Source organism: Tauraco erythrolophus, chromosome 4 (genome assembly GCF_009769465.1).
Source record: "Tauraco erythrolophus isolate bTauEry1 chromosome 4, bTauEry1.pri, whole genome shotgun sequence".
Taxonomy (NCBI): domain Eukaryota; kingdom Metazoa; phylum Chordata; class Aves; order Musophagiformes; family Musophagidae; genus Tauraco; species Tauraco erythrolophus.
Genome location: NC_141468.1, coordinates 86,773,608 through 86,795,059, shown reverse-complemented (window position 1 = coordinate 86,795,059; position 21,452 = coordinate 86,773,608). Strand labels below are relative to the sequence as shown.

Genomic DNA, 21,452 nt, shown 5'->3' with positions numbered 1-21,452 from the left:
TCGTTCTCCATCACCTGATCACTGAGGTTAATAGCTGCAAAGTCTGCTGCTTCTGCAAAAACAGTGGCAGCTGCACCACAAAAGATTTTCTATTTGAAAGCTTCAATTCCTCTTCCTCCAGAGAAACTTCTGTCCTGACAAAGCAAGCGATTTCTCAGGATATCAAACTTTACTAGCTTAAACAGCTGCAACACAAACAAAGGAACTGAATTATGTTGTACAGCGTTGTCGTGCATTTCCCATCCTAAGGGTTTGGCTTGCACATGCTGTACAAAAGTAACGGGACATTTGTAAAACATAAAGCCAACACGCATTGTAAGTTAAACAAGTTCCTTCATATGGCATCGTACGGATGCTAACAGGGACAGCTGGTAGGCTACAACATGGGTCAAGCCTTCAGAATTTTAAACAGTCCAAATACATCTGATTTAGAAAACACCGCTTGTTTTAAAGCTTTATTACATGAAACTGACTTACTTGGAAATATTTCCTCAGCATAAAGGCAACCCACTGTCTCAACGCTGCTTTTAGGTCCCTGCTTCACAGCTCTGAAGTACAAAAGCTTAAGGCACCAATGGATGCAACGAAGCAAGCACTTTTCTCTCTACACCATCTTGGTTGAAGCTTCTTAAACAATTAAGCTCAAGACAGACACTTGGCCTGAAAACTTGCAGCCCAGGTGGTTGAAGTACACACCAGTTGGGCAACTGAAAGCAAGATCTTACGACAGGAACCAAACCTAAGTGGTGCTACCTAATGTATTAGTCCCATGTGTAAGGAATTTAAAAGCGGACGACCACGATATAGAGCATTACCAACACACTTGTTCCAAAGACAGCTTGCAAAATGACAGACCGTTACAGATCCAAAGTCCAGGGAAGTTACATACTTATGCTATAGAGACGGCTTCTCAATCTGCTGGACTGACTGTGCAGGCACGGAGTTGAGTAGCAGCTTCCTGACACCGGATCAGTGAACTGTATTCAGACTGTCAGAGGAAAAACACACCTGATGGACATGCACGTTAAGCACGTGCATCACCCCTACAGCACTAACTCAAGAGCGTAACAACAATGTATTTACACTGACTTCTCAGTTCTGGGCTCTCAGAGACACTTCATTTCACTACTGTCCAGGTTTGGAAAACCAGAAGGTTTCACAGCATTAGACAAAGTTTAATTCAAGAGTATTTCCAGTAACTGACAAGGATCGAGCTCATCTGGAAACAGACACACATTATCCCTTAGATTAAGGTCAGCAGTTCTGAAGGAATCCAGCCCATCACGAACACGAAAGACAAATACGTCAATGTTCATAGTTTCGGAAGATGCCAAATAGGTATCAGCTTGCACATTATGCCAACTGAAGGGTGGTAATGCAAAGAAATTCAGTTACAGCTTAATAATCATTTCAATCACCGTTTTACCCCTTGTCACCAAGTCTTGCACTGAACAATCAAATTCTAAATTGTTGCAGTAGGATTTTTGCCAAAGACGCCCACAGGGGCTGTAACAACAAGCAAAATGGCTCTTCATGTCACTTCGCCCAAAGAACACCCCAAAACAACTTCTCTTTTGCAACTTCATCTCACTGCTACTCTAACACTTGCATTTTTAGTTACTCAGCACCAGAGCATACTCCTCTAATGCTTTACTGAAAAGAGCTAACAGCAACTATTCCTCCACTTGCGGATCCTCTTCTGAATAAAATCAGAAAACTGTTAATGCTCTACAAGATGCATTTTGTAAAGCACAACACTCCAGACATAACACATGAAGCTCATCCTTTGAACTGCTGTTTAGTAACTCCAGGTGGTGCCTTCTAACCAAGGCTCCACAGCTGCAACATCCAAATTAGATCACCAAGTAATCCAGAGGGTAAATTCACTTCTTGGGAGAAGAGGAAACAGCTAGATAGGAGACTAGGCAATACAGATCATCTCCATGATCCTCAGGATTAAAGGAAACTACATACAACCTGTAAGATGCAGTAACCTAATATTGCTCCACGTTAGTAACAACCACGGAAACCAGCTGCAGTGCCTACTCAGGTCTACTAGTAAGCCTTCTTCTGTCCTTAAGTTTCCTCTGCACCGCTTCTTTCAGGGAAAGTGTCATACTGGTCATGGAATAACCAGCTGGGTCCCCACGGTTAGCTTATACAATATCATTAGGGCTCGTCAGACATTGAACTGGAAGCCAAGATACAAGACAGATGAAACCAAGACTCATTATCCAATCAAACTTTTTTCCATAGATATTACAGCAGGAATTGTGTAGGAACACTGGGGGAAAAAAAATCATGGCAAGTATTTCAATAGAAACAGGGAGGGGGAAGCCACACCAAAACCATGTGATATTATTTGGAGTCTCCACATTGTACCATCATTGTACCATCATGGTCCTACTAGATACTCAGGGTAATGTGGGCATGTGGCTAGAGACAAACAGCCTCTGCCCTTCCACCATTCAGCAAGAACTAGAAACCAAACAACGCAATAGCCACAGATGCTTCCAAAAAAGTGAAACTAAACTGATAGGCAAATTAATTCAGCTCAGTTTCCCCAATAAGACAGCTGACTCCTCTTATCTCTGATGAACGTGTCCCAAGATGTGACAAAGTACACAGCACCACGACCCTTGATCTCCGCTTGACAGAAGTCATCATTCAAGGCTCGAGATGTTTTGTTACCCCACCATATCTAAGAGACTGTCCAAAACCCACAAGAGACAGCCACAGGCTAACAGCTCTACTTGCCATTTCCAAGAGCATGCACTGACAACTCCCAGACCCTCACACTGTAAACCTGACACTAAGCTAGAAAACAGCCAGATGAGGTTCCAGATGAAAGACTTCGTAATGCTTTGACACCAAGGCAAGAGATCACACAGCGATATATAGTTGAAAAAAACATCAATGCTTATCAGAATATGACCTATCCCAGAAAAATTATTTTATACAAAGTCAGAGATCAGGGAGAATTGAAGTCCACTGCCATTCTGAAGTAAGGAAGTTGCAGACTTTTTAAAATACATATATCCATAAACATCATCAATACATCCATGAAAAGCATTCTCTGAGTTCCCATCATCTAGACCAAGCACATGGATTCAAACACAACAGAAGTTTCCACTGAAGGACACGTGCAATTCAAACCACCCCAAATCCTCATTAAAGGACTCCAGAACAGCTTCAGCCTCCTTAACTCCCATTAGACTCCCCAAACCTCTAGACCTGCAAATCACCCGTTTCATACTGGCTGCAAGGGCTTGTATCACACAGGCACTGCACTAGTGAATTCTACAAGTCAGAAAATAAAAAAACACACACCAAAAAAACCCAATTTCTGAAGCACAACGTACCTGGAAGCAGAAGTGAGATCTATGCAGACAACGCAACCCAACCAGACAGCGGTGGGTTGGCTCTTTTTGGGGGGAGGGAGTTGGGGTGGGTGAGGTTTTGGGGTTTTAGGGTGGTTTTTTTTTGAGGCCCGCAGAAACTAGGCACTAAGAGTGTGACGACCGCATTTATTGTTCCACTGTATAAAAGCTGCTAACCATAGACATCAGAAGTACCTTAAGCACCCCTTTGAACTGGAAAGCTGTTTAGAGCAGCAAGCACAATTCCTCTCAAGGTTTGAGAAGCAAGTGTTTTAGCTAAAATACGGCCAAAATCCCTGGCGTTTTTTGCGGTTTTCTTTTAGCACAAGTCTGTAGTTATTGCGGATTTTTGTTTTATTTCTAATTCAGTTTCAGCCCTATACACTGCAGTCTTCACTGGTCAAGAACTACAACCTCGCTTTATAGCAGTTTTCTGCAGAGAAGCTATTTTAAGTTAATGACCATGCCCGTACTCCCATTAAAGTGTTTTTTTTCCAGTCATGTACTTAGCAGTCAAGTTTTTTTATGGCACTTTGTTTCCCATTATGCTCAGCAGCCCATGCAACACACCGCACTTTGCGACCAAACAGCCAGTGGTCATTGGCAGACTTCCACCCTCACCTTTCTCAATATTACTGGAATAAATCAAGGCTCATTTGCACATGCAAAAACTCTCTGCAACCTGCAAAGTCAAGTTAACCCTTTTAATTATCAGTGTCAAGTGGATTTATTAGGAATCTCATTACATTTGATTCATTGTTAGCTAGGATGACATCAGGTATCTCAGCTTTTTTGCCAGAAATCCATATCGAAACACAGACTGAGGATTATCAAATGGCCAAAAGAGCAGTGGGTAATAGTTGGGGTAAGTGTTCTTACCTAATAAAACTACACAAGGAGACAATTAGAAGATTTCGGAGAAATTCTTTTACTACTTTGGGAATCGCACCAGTAAAATCCAGCATCAGCGGCTGAAAAATTATCATCAATATAAGAGGACTTCCGTAAGACTCTAGAAAAAGAATTACGACTTCACCTGAAAAAGGAATTTCCATTTAAGTGTTCGTTTCTTCCTCTTTCAATGAAACTAAAACAATTTCTAACAGTTTCATAGCACAGTTTTATTTCAAGTTACAGTAATGCTTACGGCCCTCCAACAATTTGGTCACCAACTTGTGATCCCAGTGACTCCTGGTAAACTCACAGCTGTTGCACTGAGTATTTATACATGAAACAACTGACGTATTTCCATCTGGCCTTCATGACAAGAGGATGACTATATAGAATCACTACTGCTTCCAAACAAAACTCAGGGAAGAGGAAAGGGAAACTGCTGAGTTGGACTGCCCTTGACCCATGACACAAACAGACAACTCAGCTGTCACTTACGTTTTGGTCATTTGAGAAGCAGCAGAAAGTATAGCTGAAAGGAGACACCCTATTCAGCTGAAGCTCAATCTAGTCCATGGATGTTTTTCCCTTCCTGCAAAGAGATCTGGCTTGAGAAGGGGGAAGGCAAAAGTATAAGGCAAATTCCCAAGAGAACAGTAAGCACTCTTCCACGGATAAGATTGATTTACCAGCTGGAAAATCTAAGTTTGGAAGAAGGCAGCTCCAGGAGACAAAATTTAGATGCAGGTTTTAACTATCCTCCTTAATCTTTTACCTAGGGTTGCTGAACACAGACACGGATACAAAACCTGCTTTATTCCAGAAGGCAAGGGTTGGAGGGGGGGAGGAGAGGAATCCTTGTTTTGCCAGATGGCTTACATAGGGACCCCGGGAGACTTCAGGAAGGCCAAAGCTAGAAAATAAAGCAAAAAAGCAACATTGGCAATGACTGTTACAATGTTTTACTGAGGGGGGAGGAATACCAATACTTCCTGAACAGGTAAGAAGCAAGAACAATTGTCATTCCCACACAGGAACACGAAAAACAAAAGATACCATTTCCCTGCACATTATTGCCAGAGAAGATAAGGCCAGAAGTCAAAGGGAAAGTGGAAAATAGTTTTCTACATCATCAACCAACTCATTCTTTCCATTCTAAATTCCAGTGCCAACTTCCTCAGATCTCACACTCCTCTTGAGTGACAAAACACGATGAAAACATCGCCGTGCTTACAGCCTGCTGCTTTTGAACTGCTCTCATCCACACCAACCTAGGTAACCAGTTGAGTCATTACCCAGTATTCAGTGATTTTAGACAGAGTAGTTGCACTCCTCCAAGTTTTACACGTTGACCCAAACCATGTGGTTTGTCGCAGCAAGTTAACAAGATCAGAAGTTGAGCAACATATACTCTTGGATGCGACACAATAGTAAAATCACACAACACAAGCATACTTCAGAAATTCAGTACCATTTTGGAAGCCACGCCGTTTTCTGACAGAGGTCAAACCACTACAGAACTGTAGTGAGGCCAACCTTCAGCTAAACGATTTAGAACACTAACCAGCAATCTGCAATAATAGTAAATAGCAGAGGCTACCGCAAAAAGAATTTTGGGAATTATTTTGTTGATGTTCAAAGTACAGCTAGCTGCTTTAGAACAGCTGATCCTGGCATGCTTCCTTTGGTTAGCTTGACCTCATCCAAAGCTCCTTACGCTTTCCTCACAAAACTGAACCATTTCTTTCCTTTACCATTTGAGATAATTACTGTTTGCACGAGTGTTATTTTTCACAAGTGAATAAAGGACTACCAGGGTTCTTGTGGATTCTTCTGAATCAGTTTATCAGGAACCTCAAATGCAAAATCCTATCACTTATATCCTCTAGAACGTAAGATTACTTTCTCCCAGACAGCAAGGAAAGGATTTTACAGTATGAGTTTATCAAGTAGCAGCCATTTACAGTGTAGGTACATTAAGAGTTTTCCCAACATCTCTACATTTGGGGCAGCAATGCTCTGCGAAGTTTTTCTCACTCTTGCTCAACTCAACACTTCAGAGCTCTTCCTCTACATATCTTAGTAAACAGACCCAGAAAGTCTGCTGGAACAGCTAGTCATCTAGCACTAACTAGGCCACAGAAGCTGCTTTGAGATAGATCACAGAATCATAGACTAATTCCTGTTGGAAAAGACCTTTAAGATCATCGAGCCCAACCCTAAACTTAACACTGTCTCTCCAGTTCCAAAAAAAAAACCCTCTTTCAAACACCTAAATTATGGTCACAAAGTTTTACCTTAGAGACAAAACATGTAGGTTCACAATTCATTACAAAATATTACAAAACTTAGAACAAATAGCAACAAAACGTTCATCATTACTGGCTGCTGCCCTTACACAGCTCAAAGTCTGAATAAATGCAGAAAATTACTTAATATGTTCAGGTATGTTACACTTATTTAATCCAGAGTCCATAAAAAAATGAGAAATTGAGGTATGCCAACAGCAGGTAGCTTATTCAGTAAGATATTACTGAACTAAAAATACAAAGGGAGGTATTTTGGCAAAAAGCAGTGAAGAAACCCACAAAGTCTAGTACAAATATATTAATGATTCTTTCATGAACCAGCCATTCATAGCAACAGGAATTTTAAAAATCAATTCATTGTTTAAAGTTGCATGGTCCTAAAACTTGAAAATTCATGGCAAGTGCATCCTAAGAAACAAGGTTTTTTTACTATTCCTCACCTTTGTCTTGAAAATGCTCTTTCAACTCTTAAAGTTCCTGAGAAGAAACCACTTAAGTTGATGGTAATAACAGATCTAATCATCTCCAACACCAATAAATCAAACTTCAGTTCTGCTTAGTTTTCTGAGATTCACCTAAATTTGAGAAGTAAGATTTCATACCGAATGGAAGAAAAAAATAGGTTTTCTTGAACCCTAGTCCCAAGATACAGGTAAGACAACTCGCTATCTTTCCTAGTTGAAGTACATGCTATCATACACACTTAGTTGTGTTCAATTGCACTGATATGCTGTGTTACTGTCGTGGCGCTTTTTTTTTTTAAATCCTCTCCATACAAACAGTTCCACAACAAGCCCTATATCCTCCCATTTGATGCATCTATTCAAACACCTGGGAAATTCTAGGGCCATCAACTGTGAGAAAAATCACCAGTCTGCCAAAAAAGAAAAAAAAAGAAAAAAGGAATAGTATATAATATTAAGTTGTATTAGTCTAACCTGACTGCACCAAGTTTTGCTTTATAGGCATATCACCCCAATAAATCATAGAATCACAGAAGGGTTTGGATTGGAAGGGACCTCAAAGATCATCCAGTTCCAACTCCCCTGCCACGGGCAGGGAAACCCTCCACTACACCAGGTTGCCCAAAGCCTCATCCAACCTGGCCTTGGACACTGCCAGGGATGGGGCATCTACAACTTCTCTGGGCAACCTGTTCCAGTGCCTCACCACCCTCAGAGTGAAAAATTTCTTCCTTGGTTCTCATCGAAATGTCACCTCTCTCAGTTTAAAGCCATTGCCCCTTGTCCTGTCACTACACACCCTTGGAAAAAGTCCCTCTCCAGCCTTCCTGTAGCCCCTTTAGGTACTGGAAGGCTGCTATAAGATAACCCTGGAGCCTTCTCTTCTCCAGGCTGAACAGCCCCAACTCTCTCAGCCTGTCTCCATAGCAGAGGTGTTCCAGCCCTTGCATCATCTCTGTAGCCTCCTCTGGACCCACTCCAGCAGCTTCATGTCCTTCTTGTGTTGGGGACTCCAGAGCTGAACACAGTATTCTAGGTGGGGTCTCACGAGAGCAGAGTAGAGGGGCAGAATCCCCTCCCTCGACCTACTGCCCATGCTGAAGAAACTCATTTGGACAGAGTTGTTTCCATTGCTAACACCCAGCTAGAAGGAACAAATTACAAACTACAGGACCATCCTCAAATAGCTGCCTTACAATCTAAAGCACCTGGAAAGATTTTTTCTCCTACACAGACAGAAAAAAATGCAGGATGTTAACTACTCTTTGTTCTGTACATGAAACTTACTTCAAGCACAAATATAACTCAAACCAGAATTCCCTGCGATCTTTTCACTTTCTGCAAACAGAAGATGACTACAACTTGAGAGGTCAAAATTCCTTGTTGTTCCTCCTCAGATTTCTCAGATTTTTTTTGTTGTTGTTGCCACGACCACTGAAAAGCACTGATCATGTAAGCAGGTAGTCTACAAAATCAAAGGGAGTCCATAGGAAACATGCACATTTTACTAGAGGAAATGGGAGTATTAAAGACAGGTTTCTTTGTGACAGATCTTCAGGTATAGACCATACACAATCTATTAATGTCCTACAGCACTTAAGTCTTCAGCAGCAACCCAGAGCCTCTTCCTTTTCTTTTTGTTCCTGAGGGTAAATACTGAACCTCTCAGATAGGTTCAGGCTTGTATAATGAGATCAGCAAAAAAGAACTCACTCACCATCACCTGAACTGGCTCACAGTTGCCATCAAGAGGCAAAAAAATTCAAATTCAACTGCACTAATTTCCCCCCTCCCCCCCCCCCGCCCCAAGTACAGACAACCTGAAATGCATTCTGCTTTTGAGCTGCTTGTTTGCAGAAAAAAGCTCAAGCTGCATGCAAAGGAAGTAGAGAAAACCACAGGAAAAACATTCTAAAACTAAACTTACAAGTCTTATTTTTGTATATCAGTCATTTCTGCAGTTTCTCCTTTTTCAGCACTCTGTTCCTGGCAAACCTAACAACTCACTAGGCCTCAAACCACGATAAATGCAAATAAAAACCATGCTCTCAAAGGCCATTCTACGTACTGTCAATCTCTACATCCAGATAGGGCAATTTAAAAAAAGGTTTCGATCACTTTTCAAAGCATATTTCCTACTGTAGGATACTCATCTGAACGGACTGCTTCTCAAGAAGTCTCCAACTCAAGTTTAGTCTCGCTTCTCATATTTTTTCTTTAGGGAATACTCAAAGGCTCCGAGTCCAAGCCAGCTACAGCAAAGCAGAGCACATTAAGCTGACGTCTTACATTTTTATATAGATACACAATTTACATGTCCCAAATGAAAGCACTCCATAAACAGGTGAATAAAGAAAGAGACAAACCAAAACCAGTTTTATGTTGGAAAATATCTGCAAGAACAAGAGCCCTACTTAAAACCAGCAGATTTGAAAACAGACATGGTAACATTTTGCACCATTTAAGCCAAACCTGCTAACAATTCAGATATTGCCATTAACAGATGCATATTACATAAGTGCAGGCAGATTTGCAGATCCTTAAGATAATCAGCCTGGATTGCTGAAGCTTTTCATACCAATATTTGTGGGTTATTGTTTGCATGTCATTAGTCTTTGCCAGGATAGAAGCAGTCAAAATACAATGAGATTGGGGTCAAAAACTTGCCAGTGACAGCCAGCAAACAGAAACAAGTCACAGGGCTACTCTAAGAGAAGAAAACGTCCAAAGAAAACTGGGTAACACCATCAGTTGGACAGTCTTAAACTATCAGGAGAGTATATTAACTGGCCAAAACCAAATAAAATGCACATAATTGCTGGTGTCAGCTTTGTACCACCCTCCATTTAGCCCAGCATTCCTGCATAGTTGTTTCAGATTTACCTCAGTTACAAAGAGATCGGTATTCCTATTCTCTTCAAAATCTTCTAAATGGTGGTAAAAAACTCTCAATCACTTCCATGAGTTTTTCCATTTGCAGATTTCTGTTGCTAGCCCCAAATCTGCTATCAGAACCCACTACCTTCAGCTCCTGACGCAAGGAAATTAGGAATGGCTCAAACCATCCAGATGAGAAAAATTATCCGGAACAGCTAAACTGAAACAACAAAGCTTCTCTCTCATAAAAGGGGTCTAATAAAGCTTATTTTTCACACCTTCTGCTGTCCTAAAGCAGAAAAATAGCTGTTCAGCTGATAGCCAACGAAAGTTTCTATCGATGACTGCTTATTAATAGAGGTGACAGGATCCAAACCATTCTGAACTATGGCTCAAAATTCAGCGTTTGCGTCACGAGTTATCGCAGTTGCAAAGCTTCCTCCTTGTTTTAATTTTACAGGTAACCTGCTAAAAGGAGTCCTGCTAACCAGTTACTAAATTAGACAACGTGAAAAGCACCATAGTGATCTCTTTCTGAGAACAGACACCCCTGAGAATTGCTGCCCAGACCATCGCCAATAGATGAACCAGATGATTTCATAATCATATTCCTGGGCACACTGAGCAGCAAGAAAAAGGCATCCCCTACATTAAAACACAAAGTCCTGGGCAAAGTATTAGTTCCAGCGTCACTGACACATCACTTCAAAGCTCACAGACATTTTAGTTACAAGATAGATGGCCATCGGGTATAAACATACTCTGTGAAGGATTTCTAAACTAAGAATGGAGGTAGCAATTCCAAAGATTCTGCTTATACCTAAAATAGTAAATCCAAGCTTGCTAAGTTTGCCTCTCTGAGTGATTTAGAATGAGTTATCCTTGTAAAAATTGCTTACTGCTTTACATAGATATTAATATTCAAACAGCTTCTGGAAGAAAAAGAAAACACAAGTCTATTTTTCAGCAGGCTGCAGTTTCCTTTGCTGAAAAACAAACTAAGAGCATGTTAAGTTGCTTGTGAGCCACGCAAAGTAACACACAGGTGCTGCTAGGAATTACCCAGGCAAATCCAGAAGTGCTTGAGGATAACCTGGGTATGTGCAATGCACCTGTCATCACCAGGTGAAAAGTTCAGAAGACATTTGAGAACCCAGTCTGAATTCTTCTGGTCACTGCATTCCAATCCAGCAGTTTTATTCTGTTAGTTATTAGGGAAGACTTGGTGACATCTGTGATGGTCTTGTCGCAAGGATCTCCTTTTGGGATAAGAGGACAGCATCACATAGCACTGAACATCCTAACACAAAGTTTATCCTTTACTGCACGGAGTTAAGGAGCATTCTGCCCATTGTGCCCAGAAGATAAGCGAGCAAGCTCCCTTTCTCAAGGATGACCTCGAGTAAGCCCACGGATTCAATCCTAGATATCTCTTCGCTTCCCCTGGCTCTCCCAAGGGGAATAACGAGGGCAACCAAAACCACACGTTGAGAAGTGATGGCATGACGATTTCTAAATATGCTGAGGGAGTTGGAAGTAAGTTAGAACGAGGATACGTGTAGTATCTTGACAGGAGACATTCAAACCCTGGTTGGCTTCCAGTACATAACCTGAACCATTCCCAGAATCAGCTACAAGAAAGTCCTGAGGACCGTAAGCAGCTTCCATAAAAACACTCATGAAGCCAGCATAAAAAGCTGAGTCTCATTTGTTAGGACAAGAATGTTAACACCACATCTGAAAAGATTTACAGATGCCTCATGTTAGAGAAAAGCCTTCACTACTCCGAGAACCTGATTTTCAAGCAGCACTACAAACCTAGCTATTCAGAACAGGAATTGTTTCAAATTCATTGGAAAAGCACTTTTCCAGACATGGCGCACACATGTCATGATCCAATTAAAACCAAGGAATCATTATCTAAAGTTTTAAGAGCTGAAAACATTAACTTTCTACCATCTGCTATTAAAAAGCACACATGCTCTGCCAAGGAAAGTCTTGTGCCCAGCTGCAGAAGCACCGCAAACTTGCATGATATTTATTCTTTTCCTTACAGGCCAAATGTTACAGCCATTACATCTGCATTTCCATTTTTCCCAAGTTACTAACTCTCAAGACTAAGACGAGCTTGAAAACGTGAACTTAAAGACTGAAACAGAAAACCACTCAAGTTTTATTTCAACTTCACTACGATTTGGAAGAACCAATCAGTGCTCTTAAAAAAAAAGTTGCTAATCTTTACAGGAAGCAAGAGTTTGTGAAGAGATGCAAGACAGGAAGCATTAAAGCTGCCACTGCTCAGAACAAACTGTCACACGCAGGACAGAGAAGCTGGGTGACAGGCAGAGTTGTGCTGTTTAACAAGCTGCTGGCATGAAATGAAAAAAAAAAAATAAGAAGAACAACACGTGGCCCAGAGGGATGTTGCTAACCAAGAGGCACTGAATCCACACTGCACCACGTACTGCATCCATGGAGACACCGCACATCTGCTACTGCTTGGTTTATTTATTGCACTACCAGGCAGCTCCCAAAGGACTCTATACAGGATATCTCCAGGGAGTTTTATCAGGTGGGGTTTTTTTTTCCCCCCCCTTTCAAAGAAAGATTATAGTCCTGATACTTTTCCTCAGCCCTCGAAAGCTTAGTTATCAAGTTAAGCATTTTTGTTTTAAACTACAACAGCTCAAAACTGAATCTCATTTAAGAGATTTAATTCTGCAGCTCTCAAACCCACCCAAGCTGACAAACAGGAACCTGTTTATTTCCATAAGAAATGCTGCATTTTCAGAACATACTTATCCGATCACATCTATTGCCTGAGAGTCAGTTCCAAACTGAAGCACAGCCATCTCCAAAAGTGGTATCTTGGAGGTTAAGATGATTATCCTAAGCAGAGGTCTCCTAGCAGCTGCAGCTCCAGAAGTTTCCCTCTGTCTTCCAGGGCCACCCTTGGAAGGTCTGAGGGAGCCTGATCACTGTTTCTACTTCTGCAGGTCATTAGCCTGGCTTCTTTCACACGTCATTTATCAAGTCATCAACTGTATCAATTACAACGCACTCAGGAATAGGGCTGGGTTTTGTTCGTTAGCCAAAGGAGAAGTTTTCACATCAGAGACTTGAAGCCACTAAGTACCAGTAACTTGTTCTACCCTATGACATGGAAGGTCAACAGAAAATTTAGACTTTACTGCACACAATTCCAAGCTCCCTACACACGCACACTTGAAGACACTTGGAAATCCAGTGTAACCTCAAAGTGTCATACACAAATTACACACTTATGGTTTCAGTATTTTGGAATTTGTAGAGCCAAGAACAGAAAAAGACCTAATAAGGACAGAACGATGTTCACAGAGACTGTCACACACTTATATTAACCCACATTTGTGACAATTATGCATCTGGCCCAGAAGGAGTCACAAACAGGAGGCACGCTGCTGCTGTCACAGTGGCTGTAGCCACACACAGTGTCATGGTTTTAGGCTGATCCAGCAACTAAAACTCACACAGTCTCTCCTTCTCCAATAAAGTAGAGAGGAGGGAAAAAAAAAACAAAAGGACTGAGGGTTGAGGCAAGAACAGAGGGAGCACCCACCAACCATGGTCCTGGGCAAAACAGGCAGAGCTTTTCTCAAAGCAAAACAGTTTATTAATGATTACTTAGAAGGACAAAGGGAAATAAAAACGGATTACTTGAGAGGACAGAAAGAAACAAAACCAGATCTTAAAACCGACACCTTCACCCCCCCACCTTCCTTTTCCTCCCGGCTCTACCTCCTCCCCCCAGCAGCACAGGGGGCAGGGACTGGGGGAGTGCAGGTCAGTTCATTCCCTGCTGTTACTGCTGCTTCTTTCTTAAAGGAGAAGGAGTCCTTACACCCTTTTCCCCTGATGGATCCCCTACCCACGAGGAAAAATCCACAAATTTCTCCAACGTGAGTCCAGCCCACTGGAAACAATCCTTCCCCACAGATTGCTCCGGTGTGGGCTATACCACAGTCTCGGGTACTTAGGGAGCTGTAGCCACTCGCTCCGGCGTGGGTCGTCACGCAGACTCCAGATGCCTTTCTGCCTTGCCGTGCACCCAACACGACCATCCTCGGGCTCAGGCATCTTCTCCCCACGGGCTGCGAGTGGGTCGCTGCTCCACCGAGGCCGTCCTGGTTGCAGGGGGGCCGCCTGCTATCTCACCATCAGCCGCAGGGGAAACTCGGCTCCGGCACACCTCCTCCCGCTCCATCCTCACTGACCTGCTGTCGATGCGGCTGTTTCTCTCAGATCTCAGTCCTCTCCAGGTGAACTCAGCCCAGTGGGCACCCTGGGAGTGGGGTGCCCCCGAGTTCCCCAGCTGGCTCCGCCGCCGCCATTCTCCGTGGGCGGCGCCGGCCCAACGCAGGCAGCCGCCCGGCCGGGAGCCAGGGAGCGGGGGCAGTGCCCTCCTCCCTTCTCTGCTCGATCCTGGGCGAAGCACCTTTTCCGGTTCCCTTGTCCTGACTTAAATAGGGCAATTCGCAGAGGCGCCCTATTGGCTCAATCCCGAGGGGGATGGCAGTCTGATCTGGTGGCCAGAACTAAGCCTAACCCGGATCCAAAACCGGGGAGGTCGCAGGGAGCAAAATCCCTCTCCTGCCACCAGAACCACCCCCCCCTCCACATCAAACCATGACACACAGTTATGCTCACAGACTACTAGAGCCATTTTAAACACTGATGTGAAGCACAGGGCAGCCATCGGAGTCACCACACTAGATTAGACCCAAGCTTGATCTGTTTCAGTCTAAGTTTTATAACACATTTTAAAATATTCAGAATTAAACCACAGTTAGAGCTTTCAGAGAACGTGTATTTGTTTCCACAAGTTGACTATTCCTCCAGAACTAGCAGAATGCAATCGTTTTCCAATAGCACTTGACAGATGAACTCCAGGTCCTCACTCCTGAGCTTCCTCTCGCTGCACAAAGGTTTTGATCTGGTTTTCCATTTTGCTTTAATGGAAAATACAATGATTGTGCATCAGAGCTAGCATCTTGGCACAGGCCTCCTAGTGAGCAATATGCAACAAGCTTTAAAAAAAAAAAAGACTACAGGATGCTGCAGTTATGTGCTACAAGACCTTTTTTGGTTGTCAGACTTGAACATGCAGCTTCTGAAACGTTCCCAGCTCAGCCAGCCCAGAAAGCAGAGATTTTTAAGAATTATACTTTGACTTCAGTAAGCTGATATTTATCACGGCGAGCCTGCAGTGGAGTCTATACTCCAGAGCACAAAAACTACGTTCAATTGTTGTCTGCTGACCTAAAAATCAGTATTAAATAGACCTTCAAATCTAAGAGATAAAGATAGGTATAGTTAAATCTGAAGCATCATTAAATGTGAAAATACACATCATATTCAAGCAACTTGCTGTATTTTGAGTTTTAAATCCATCTCTATATATTGTTACACCCAGAAAAAATCTGACATATGGAAATACTATTTAGCACCTCCCTACTTCCTGTAATGAAGTGATGACCAGTTGCATTGTCATTTTTACCAGAGCATGCTACAGAATCTCATGGTTCACACTCGGTTACAGCATTATATTTCTTCTCAACTGTTTTTTTCATTGCTGTAAAGCAAAATCCATTGCTAAATTTGGGTATTCGTGCACTACACTTGGTCTATAGCTAACAGTCTGCAACAAAATCGCACACGCGTAACCTACACTAGTTCACTACTCAGAAAATTCATAACTAAAGGTAACCAAATTCACATTCAGGTTCCCCTCAAAGTATTACGGAGCACAACATACCCTTCTTGTACCACTTTCACCTCTCAGACTCATTTCTTACCCCCAGAAGCTCTACCTGGCTTACAGACAGCCCTAAATCTCCGTTTCCCCTTCGGCAGCTCCCATGGTAAGCCCAACAAACCTGACTACCACTGCACTGATGCCCCAGCAAGAATGGCAAAGTGCCATGTCAGCAAGAAGATGCCACTCATGAGTCGTAACTGCTGACTGACCAAGCTACCCTTTCTGTCAAAGGAACACAGAGGAAAGGAGGGATACACGGCACACACCAGTCAAGCGGCACAGTTCTCCAATGTATACATCTACCAGGAATGCATTTTCAACAAATGGAAGTATTTTTCCAATAGCCATTTCTAAATCATGCCTCCTTTAAGAGAAGACACTGTCCAAATGAAAGAAGCTGTCTTCAAATCCCCAACAAGATACAGTTCAAAAAGAGCCCAGCTTACCTTCCATATCAAGTGCCCTTCCGTATTTTAAAAGTCACTAATTTGAACAACAGAACCCAAAGCTGTAATCCCAGACAAGATTTTGCAGTCCAGCAAGTGACTGCACCAGCCTGTATTGCTCTGTAAACCAGGAGTCGATTTAAACCCAGCTCAAACTCCAGCAGAGACTCAGAGGATGACACATCACCCCTAATATTTGGCTTTTACAGTCAACTACGTGACTCTTGCTACCTCTGGCATACAAGTACTATTTCACATAGATAAACTTAGTGCAATAGGAAAAGTGCATTGTTTTAGCCACAGTTACCTGCACTGTACAGAGGTGACAAAGACTCCCTGCTCAGAAAGGTAATTTTAAAAGACGAATCAGCAGCACGACTGTACAGGAACAGTTATTCAAATTAAAATAGAAAACAGAGGCAGTAACCACTTTTGCCAACTTAAAAACCATTACAGCAGTAACTCTAACTACTACACTCGATTTACGAGATGTGCTAATGACAACAGTAGGAGGCACACTTGACTCAACAACTAGAGTTGAGACGACCATATACAATGAGAAAAAAAGTATCTGAAGGCTAACACTACACCACCAATTTCCTTGCAGTACCTGAAGCTGGGCACTGGCCCTAAGCAGTTGCTGCTGAGCTCCCGGCAGCTCCTCTTTGCTCACAGCAGGGCAGGTATTTCACACTTAAACACCTGCAACCAATATCTAAACGAGGTTCAGTTACAATGGGCTTCACATGGACTATCCTAGTTCACTTTGTGGCCTGTCACACCTGTGTTCAGATTTTGTTACACATCTACAAGCAACCTTGAAATACTCATCTCCTTCAAATCAAATCTTCCCATCTTCCACAGATCAAGAAAAACTAGAGTCTTGGCCAGGACCTCCCTTGCTGGAGATACTATGAACGCCATTGGGTCACCCACCGAATTTCAGCTCCTTCTCCACCGTTCAGTACATCTTCTTTATAAGGAAGAAATTTTTCACTCTGAGGGTGGTGAGGCACTGGAACAGGTTGCCCAGAGAAGTTGTGGCTGCCCCATCCCTGGAAGTGTTCAAGGCCAGGTTGGATGAGGCTTTGGGCAACCTGGTGTAGTGGAGGGTGTCCCTGCCCATGGCAGGGGGGTTGGAACTGGATGATCTTTGAGGTCCCTTCCAACCCAAACCATTCCATGATTCTAAGCGTAAGGGGCATTACGACTTAGTTCAAGAGCCTTTTTAAAGCTATGAGCAATATTTTCCAGAGCATCATCAGCAACTTGGGAACGGGAACCCAAGCTGCATTTGATAAACAGCACCCAAACTCCCTTGGAAAGGAGGCATCCTGATGTTCTTAGATTCTACACTCTATCACTACAGAGCACATATGTAAAAATCAGGTATAGTTGCATTATTCAGCATTAAAATAATTCTGCCAGAGGCCATCACAAAGTCTTGATCCACAAGATGCCTAATACCGAATTTGCTTCAATGTTTAAAAACTGTAGTTTAACTGAGATGAAAGCAGCTGACATCTTGCTTTCAACCAAACAGCAGAGATGTTCAAGAAACTGAAGCATGTGAGGTAGGCCAGAAAAGCCTTAAAAGAACGTATGCCCAAAGACTCTGTAAAAGTACCAACTGTTCTTGCCCCGCTCCATTTTACATCTCACAATCAAGAACTGTTGCTACACCTTTATCAACTTTGGACAAGCCAGGAGAGGAACAACTTCGTCTGCATAACCACGCTAAGCAGCCTCATTCCAGCAGCACCCTTGAGAAGACTCTACAGAGGTGGGACGTCCAGGATGCCTACTCCTGCTAGCAAGAATATAGAGAAGAAAAGCTCTTCAGTTACTAAGGAGTAGCAAGCAATATTTCAAGACAATTAAAAGTAACCAGCGGGTAGTTAGGGTTGGTGTAATATAGCATGAAAGAAAACCATTTGCATTTCCTTAAGAAAATCAGCATGCTTTGAAGGTTCACCAATCCTCAAACCATGGCATGCTGGAAAACCAACGGCACCTGAGTTTCAGCCCATCTTTGTGAATCCAGATTGTATTTTCATACAAATGGCATATAACGAATATCACTGACCCGTCAGCAATTACATTTTCCTAGAGGAAGAAGAGGATGTACCCATCACACCAACAAATACCAAGTTCCTCCTTTTATTTCTAAGTGCAAACAATAAAACCGGACTTCATCTGAAAATAATCGACTAGCTGTAGAGTAGCTCCTTTAGCAAATACTTTTAACAGCTATAAAATTTGTATTTTTCTTTCAAACTTGGTTTGTATGCAGTTTCCTTACCAGAGGAAAGTTGCAGCCTTCAGAACGATTTAACCCACAAGGCATAATGTAACCTCCAAGCAAAACGTCAAATATTTCCCTCTCAAATATTTTCATTCATGCTTTTTGCACTCTGCCACTTTAAATACGCCTCATTAAATTCTTCAATCCATTGAAAGCTCAGCAACATGCCCTTTATAAACGAGCTGCTTTATTTGATTACTTCAAAGAAGATGCTTCTTTAGACAGTTTGTACTGATGATGATGAAGACACCACAACAGACGTGATGTTAGCAAAAAGTGACGGATGCCAAGCCGACATTAGTTTCCGATCAGTAAGTAAAGTGTAAAGATTAAATCAGATTTCAGGGCTTACAGTCAAGGAAGTCCAAAATTGCAAAGATTACCATTTCAAATAAAAGTCATCCTTTTGGCGGATTATTGATCTCCTCTCGGTTCAAACCGCACAGGAAGAGTTTAAGCAGAGCCCAACACTGGCTCATTTCACTTTTCAAATTTAGAATGAAAGCTCAAAAGACCACCATAGCAAGCACACAGCTAGCACGGAGGAGTGGGGCATGCTTAAGTGTCAAAAAAAAAACCTGGAAGCTTACTTCCACAGTCACTAGGTATAGAATAAGGTCAGTAACATCATTGACCAGGACAGTGGTAGAACACTTAAGCAACCATCCAAAAGCAAACAGGAATCCAAACCAAGAGATCTCTTCCTAAATTCTCACAGTTTGACCACAATAGATATAAAATTGCTTTTGAGGGGAAGAAAGTTTTGGTACACTCACTGCAATCAACCATTTGTGAGCAGCTAACTGCGTAAAAACCCTTCAAAGGGATTGGGATTTTGGCCCAATGCTCTTTTCTCTGCCTTAAGTTGGATGGGAACACACACAATAACAAAGCCATAGTACATGAGCCCCTCTATGGATTGCACCAAAAGCCAAACAACAAAATCAACAAGCACTATCCTTTTAATTTAATGCTGAGGCTTTATAAATAAACTAGTACACCAGGTATTTGTTGTTGGTACTCCAAGCTCTTCCCACTTCTTTAAAGTTTGCTGCACAGCAACCTCTTGGTTCTACAAGCTCCAACTCGCGCGCAACAGTGTTCTTGCCATAGTCAGACTGGGCTTCTACAGAACTCTGGCTCTGCTCAGGCCAGAAGCTTACTAGAAGAGGAGTACTTAGTCCAGTTTAATCTACCAGCCATTTGGAAAGGCTAAACTTTAGTGGGGGTTTTTTTTAAAGCTTCAGAAAGGAGACAATGACTTTCTTCCTTTCCTTGTGCCTGCACCAAGTGCAAACCCTAAAATTCAGAATGAAAAAGAGAGCTTTGCAAAACTAAACAGTGTGATGCACTGCATGACTTTTGTGTCTATTCTAGGGTAACTTCCTACAGGGATCCATCACCACGAACATATGAAACACCTGTGAGATTAACATTTTAGTATTTTTCCCTATGAAAAACACCTTAACAAATTTTGGAAAGTTAAGGCTAGCTAAAGTTGACATTCACTTACATGTTTTCCCCCAGCCTCCCGAAGCTGCAAACAAATATTTTTACAATCCTCCAAGCGACCTTTTGGAGGCGTAAAACGCAAGACTGTAAGAAACAGGCACACAGCACGTTTTCTCACGATAAAGTTAAAAAAATTAGTCAGAGAGCAGAGTATTTAAAAGAATTAAAAGGCAAACCAACTCCGAGGAAAGGCTGCACCCTTCTTCCAAAGGGGTGCCTCAGATAAGGCCTGCAGTCCCCTGCCTGCATAAAGCAGACCTCGATTTCCTGAGTTCCACCTGCTCCGAGCACACAGCCTAGCACCTGGGAGAGTGACCGCGCTTCGTCAAGTCACACTTTTTCTTTGTGTTACCTGCAGCTCGCACCAGGCGACTTCCACAGTGGTATCCGTATCCAGCCCTTTATACACGGTTTTGAAAGAGCCTCTTCCAATCTCGATGTCAAACTTGAGGAAGCGGCCATCCGGGGAGATGCCCACTGCCTTGGTCTCAAGCTCTTCGATGTCTTCCTGCTGTGTTCTCCGCTCCTCAAACTCCCGGCTGGCAGCCGCCGCGCTGCCAGCGGCACTGGTCGGGGGCAGCACGCTTGCATCGTCCTCTTCCTCCTTGGGCAGCAGCGGGGCAGCATCTTTTGCAGCAGGGGGCTCCTGGGCAGACCGGCCTTCGAGGGGGAGCGGGGCGGGCGGCGGCGGCTGCTGCAGCAGCGAGGGAGCCTGGGCGGCGCTGACGGCGATGCAGGGACTCCGGCTGGCACACTCGGGGGGGAGACCAAGGGAGCGGCGCTGCCTCCTGAGACTGGGGCCGAGGACGCCGCAGGCTGCAAACTAGGCAGCTCCAAGGCCGTGGCGTTGGAGTCGCAGATCACGCTACGGCGGAAGAAGCGGTGCTCGGTGGCTGCCGCCCCTCGGCTGTCCTTGTCCATGGTGTGGCGGCGGCGCCGGTACTCCTCGCTGCGGCCTCCGCTCCCTGCTCCACCGCCTGCTCCACCGGCCCCGGAGGCTCCGTGGTCGGCGGCAGCGGCGGCTCCTAGCTTCTCCCCGATGGAGCTGTCCGAGCTGGAACCGTTCTTGGGCGGCGGCGGCGGCGGAGCCAGAAAGCGAGGAGCCGGGGTGCCGCTGTCAGCGGCGCCCCCCGACATCATGCCCCGGGGGAGCGCTGCTGGGGCGAGGCGGCGGCGGCAGGCGAGAGGAGAGTCTGGTCACTGAGCGGGGAGCGCGCCTGTCCGCGGCTGCCGTTGCAGCTGCAAGAGAGGAGGGTCCCAAGGGCTCCTCACGGCGGAGCTGGGAGGCGGCTGCTGGGGAGGCTGGGCCGGCGGGGTGGGTTCCCGGTCAGTGTCTGCATCCATCCTGCAGCGGGGAGCCGGGCAGCGGGGCCGACATGGAGCACCGAGAGCTGAGGCAGAGGCGCGGGGATGGGGGCGACGAGGGAGAGGAAGAGCCCGAGCGCCGGGCCCGGGCGGGGAGGGAGGGAGG

General features: G+C 43.9%; 1 protein-coding gene across 1 annotated transcript in view; it reads right to left on the bottom strand.

The window, feature by feature from the left end:
* Positions 1-21,118, bottom strand: part of WNK1 (WNK lysine deficient protein kinase 1) — a 106,754-nt gene extending 85,636 nt beyond the window's left edge. The window contains 2 exon segments of the mRNA XM_086609663.1: positions 20,334-20,734; positions 20,737-21,118. Coding sequence (XP_086465789.1) covers positions 20,334-20,734; positions 20,737-21,118 — 783 coding nt within the window.
* Positions 21,119-21,452: the final 334 nt, after the last annotated feature.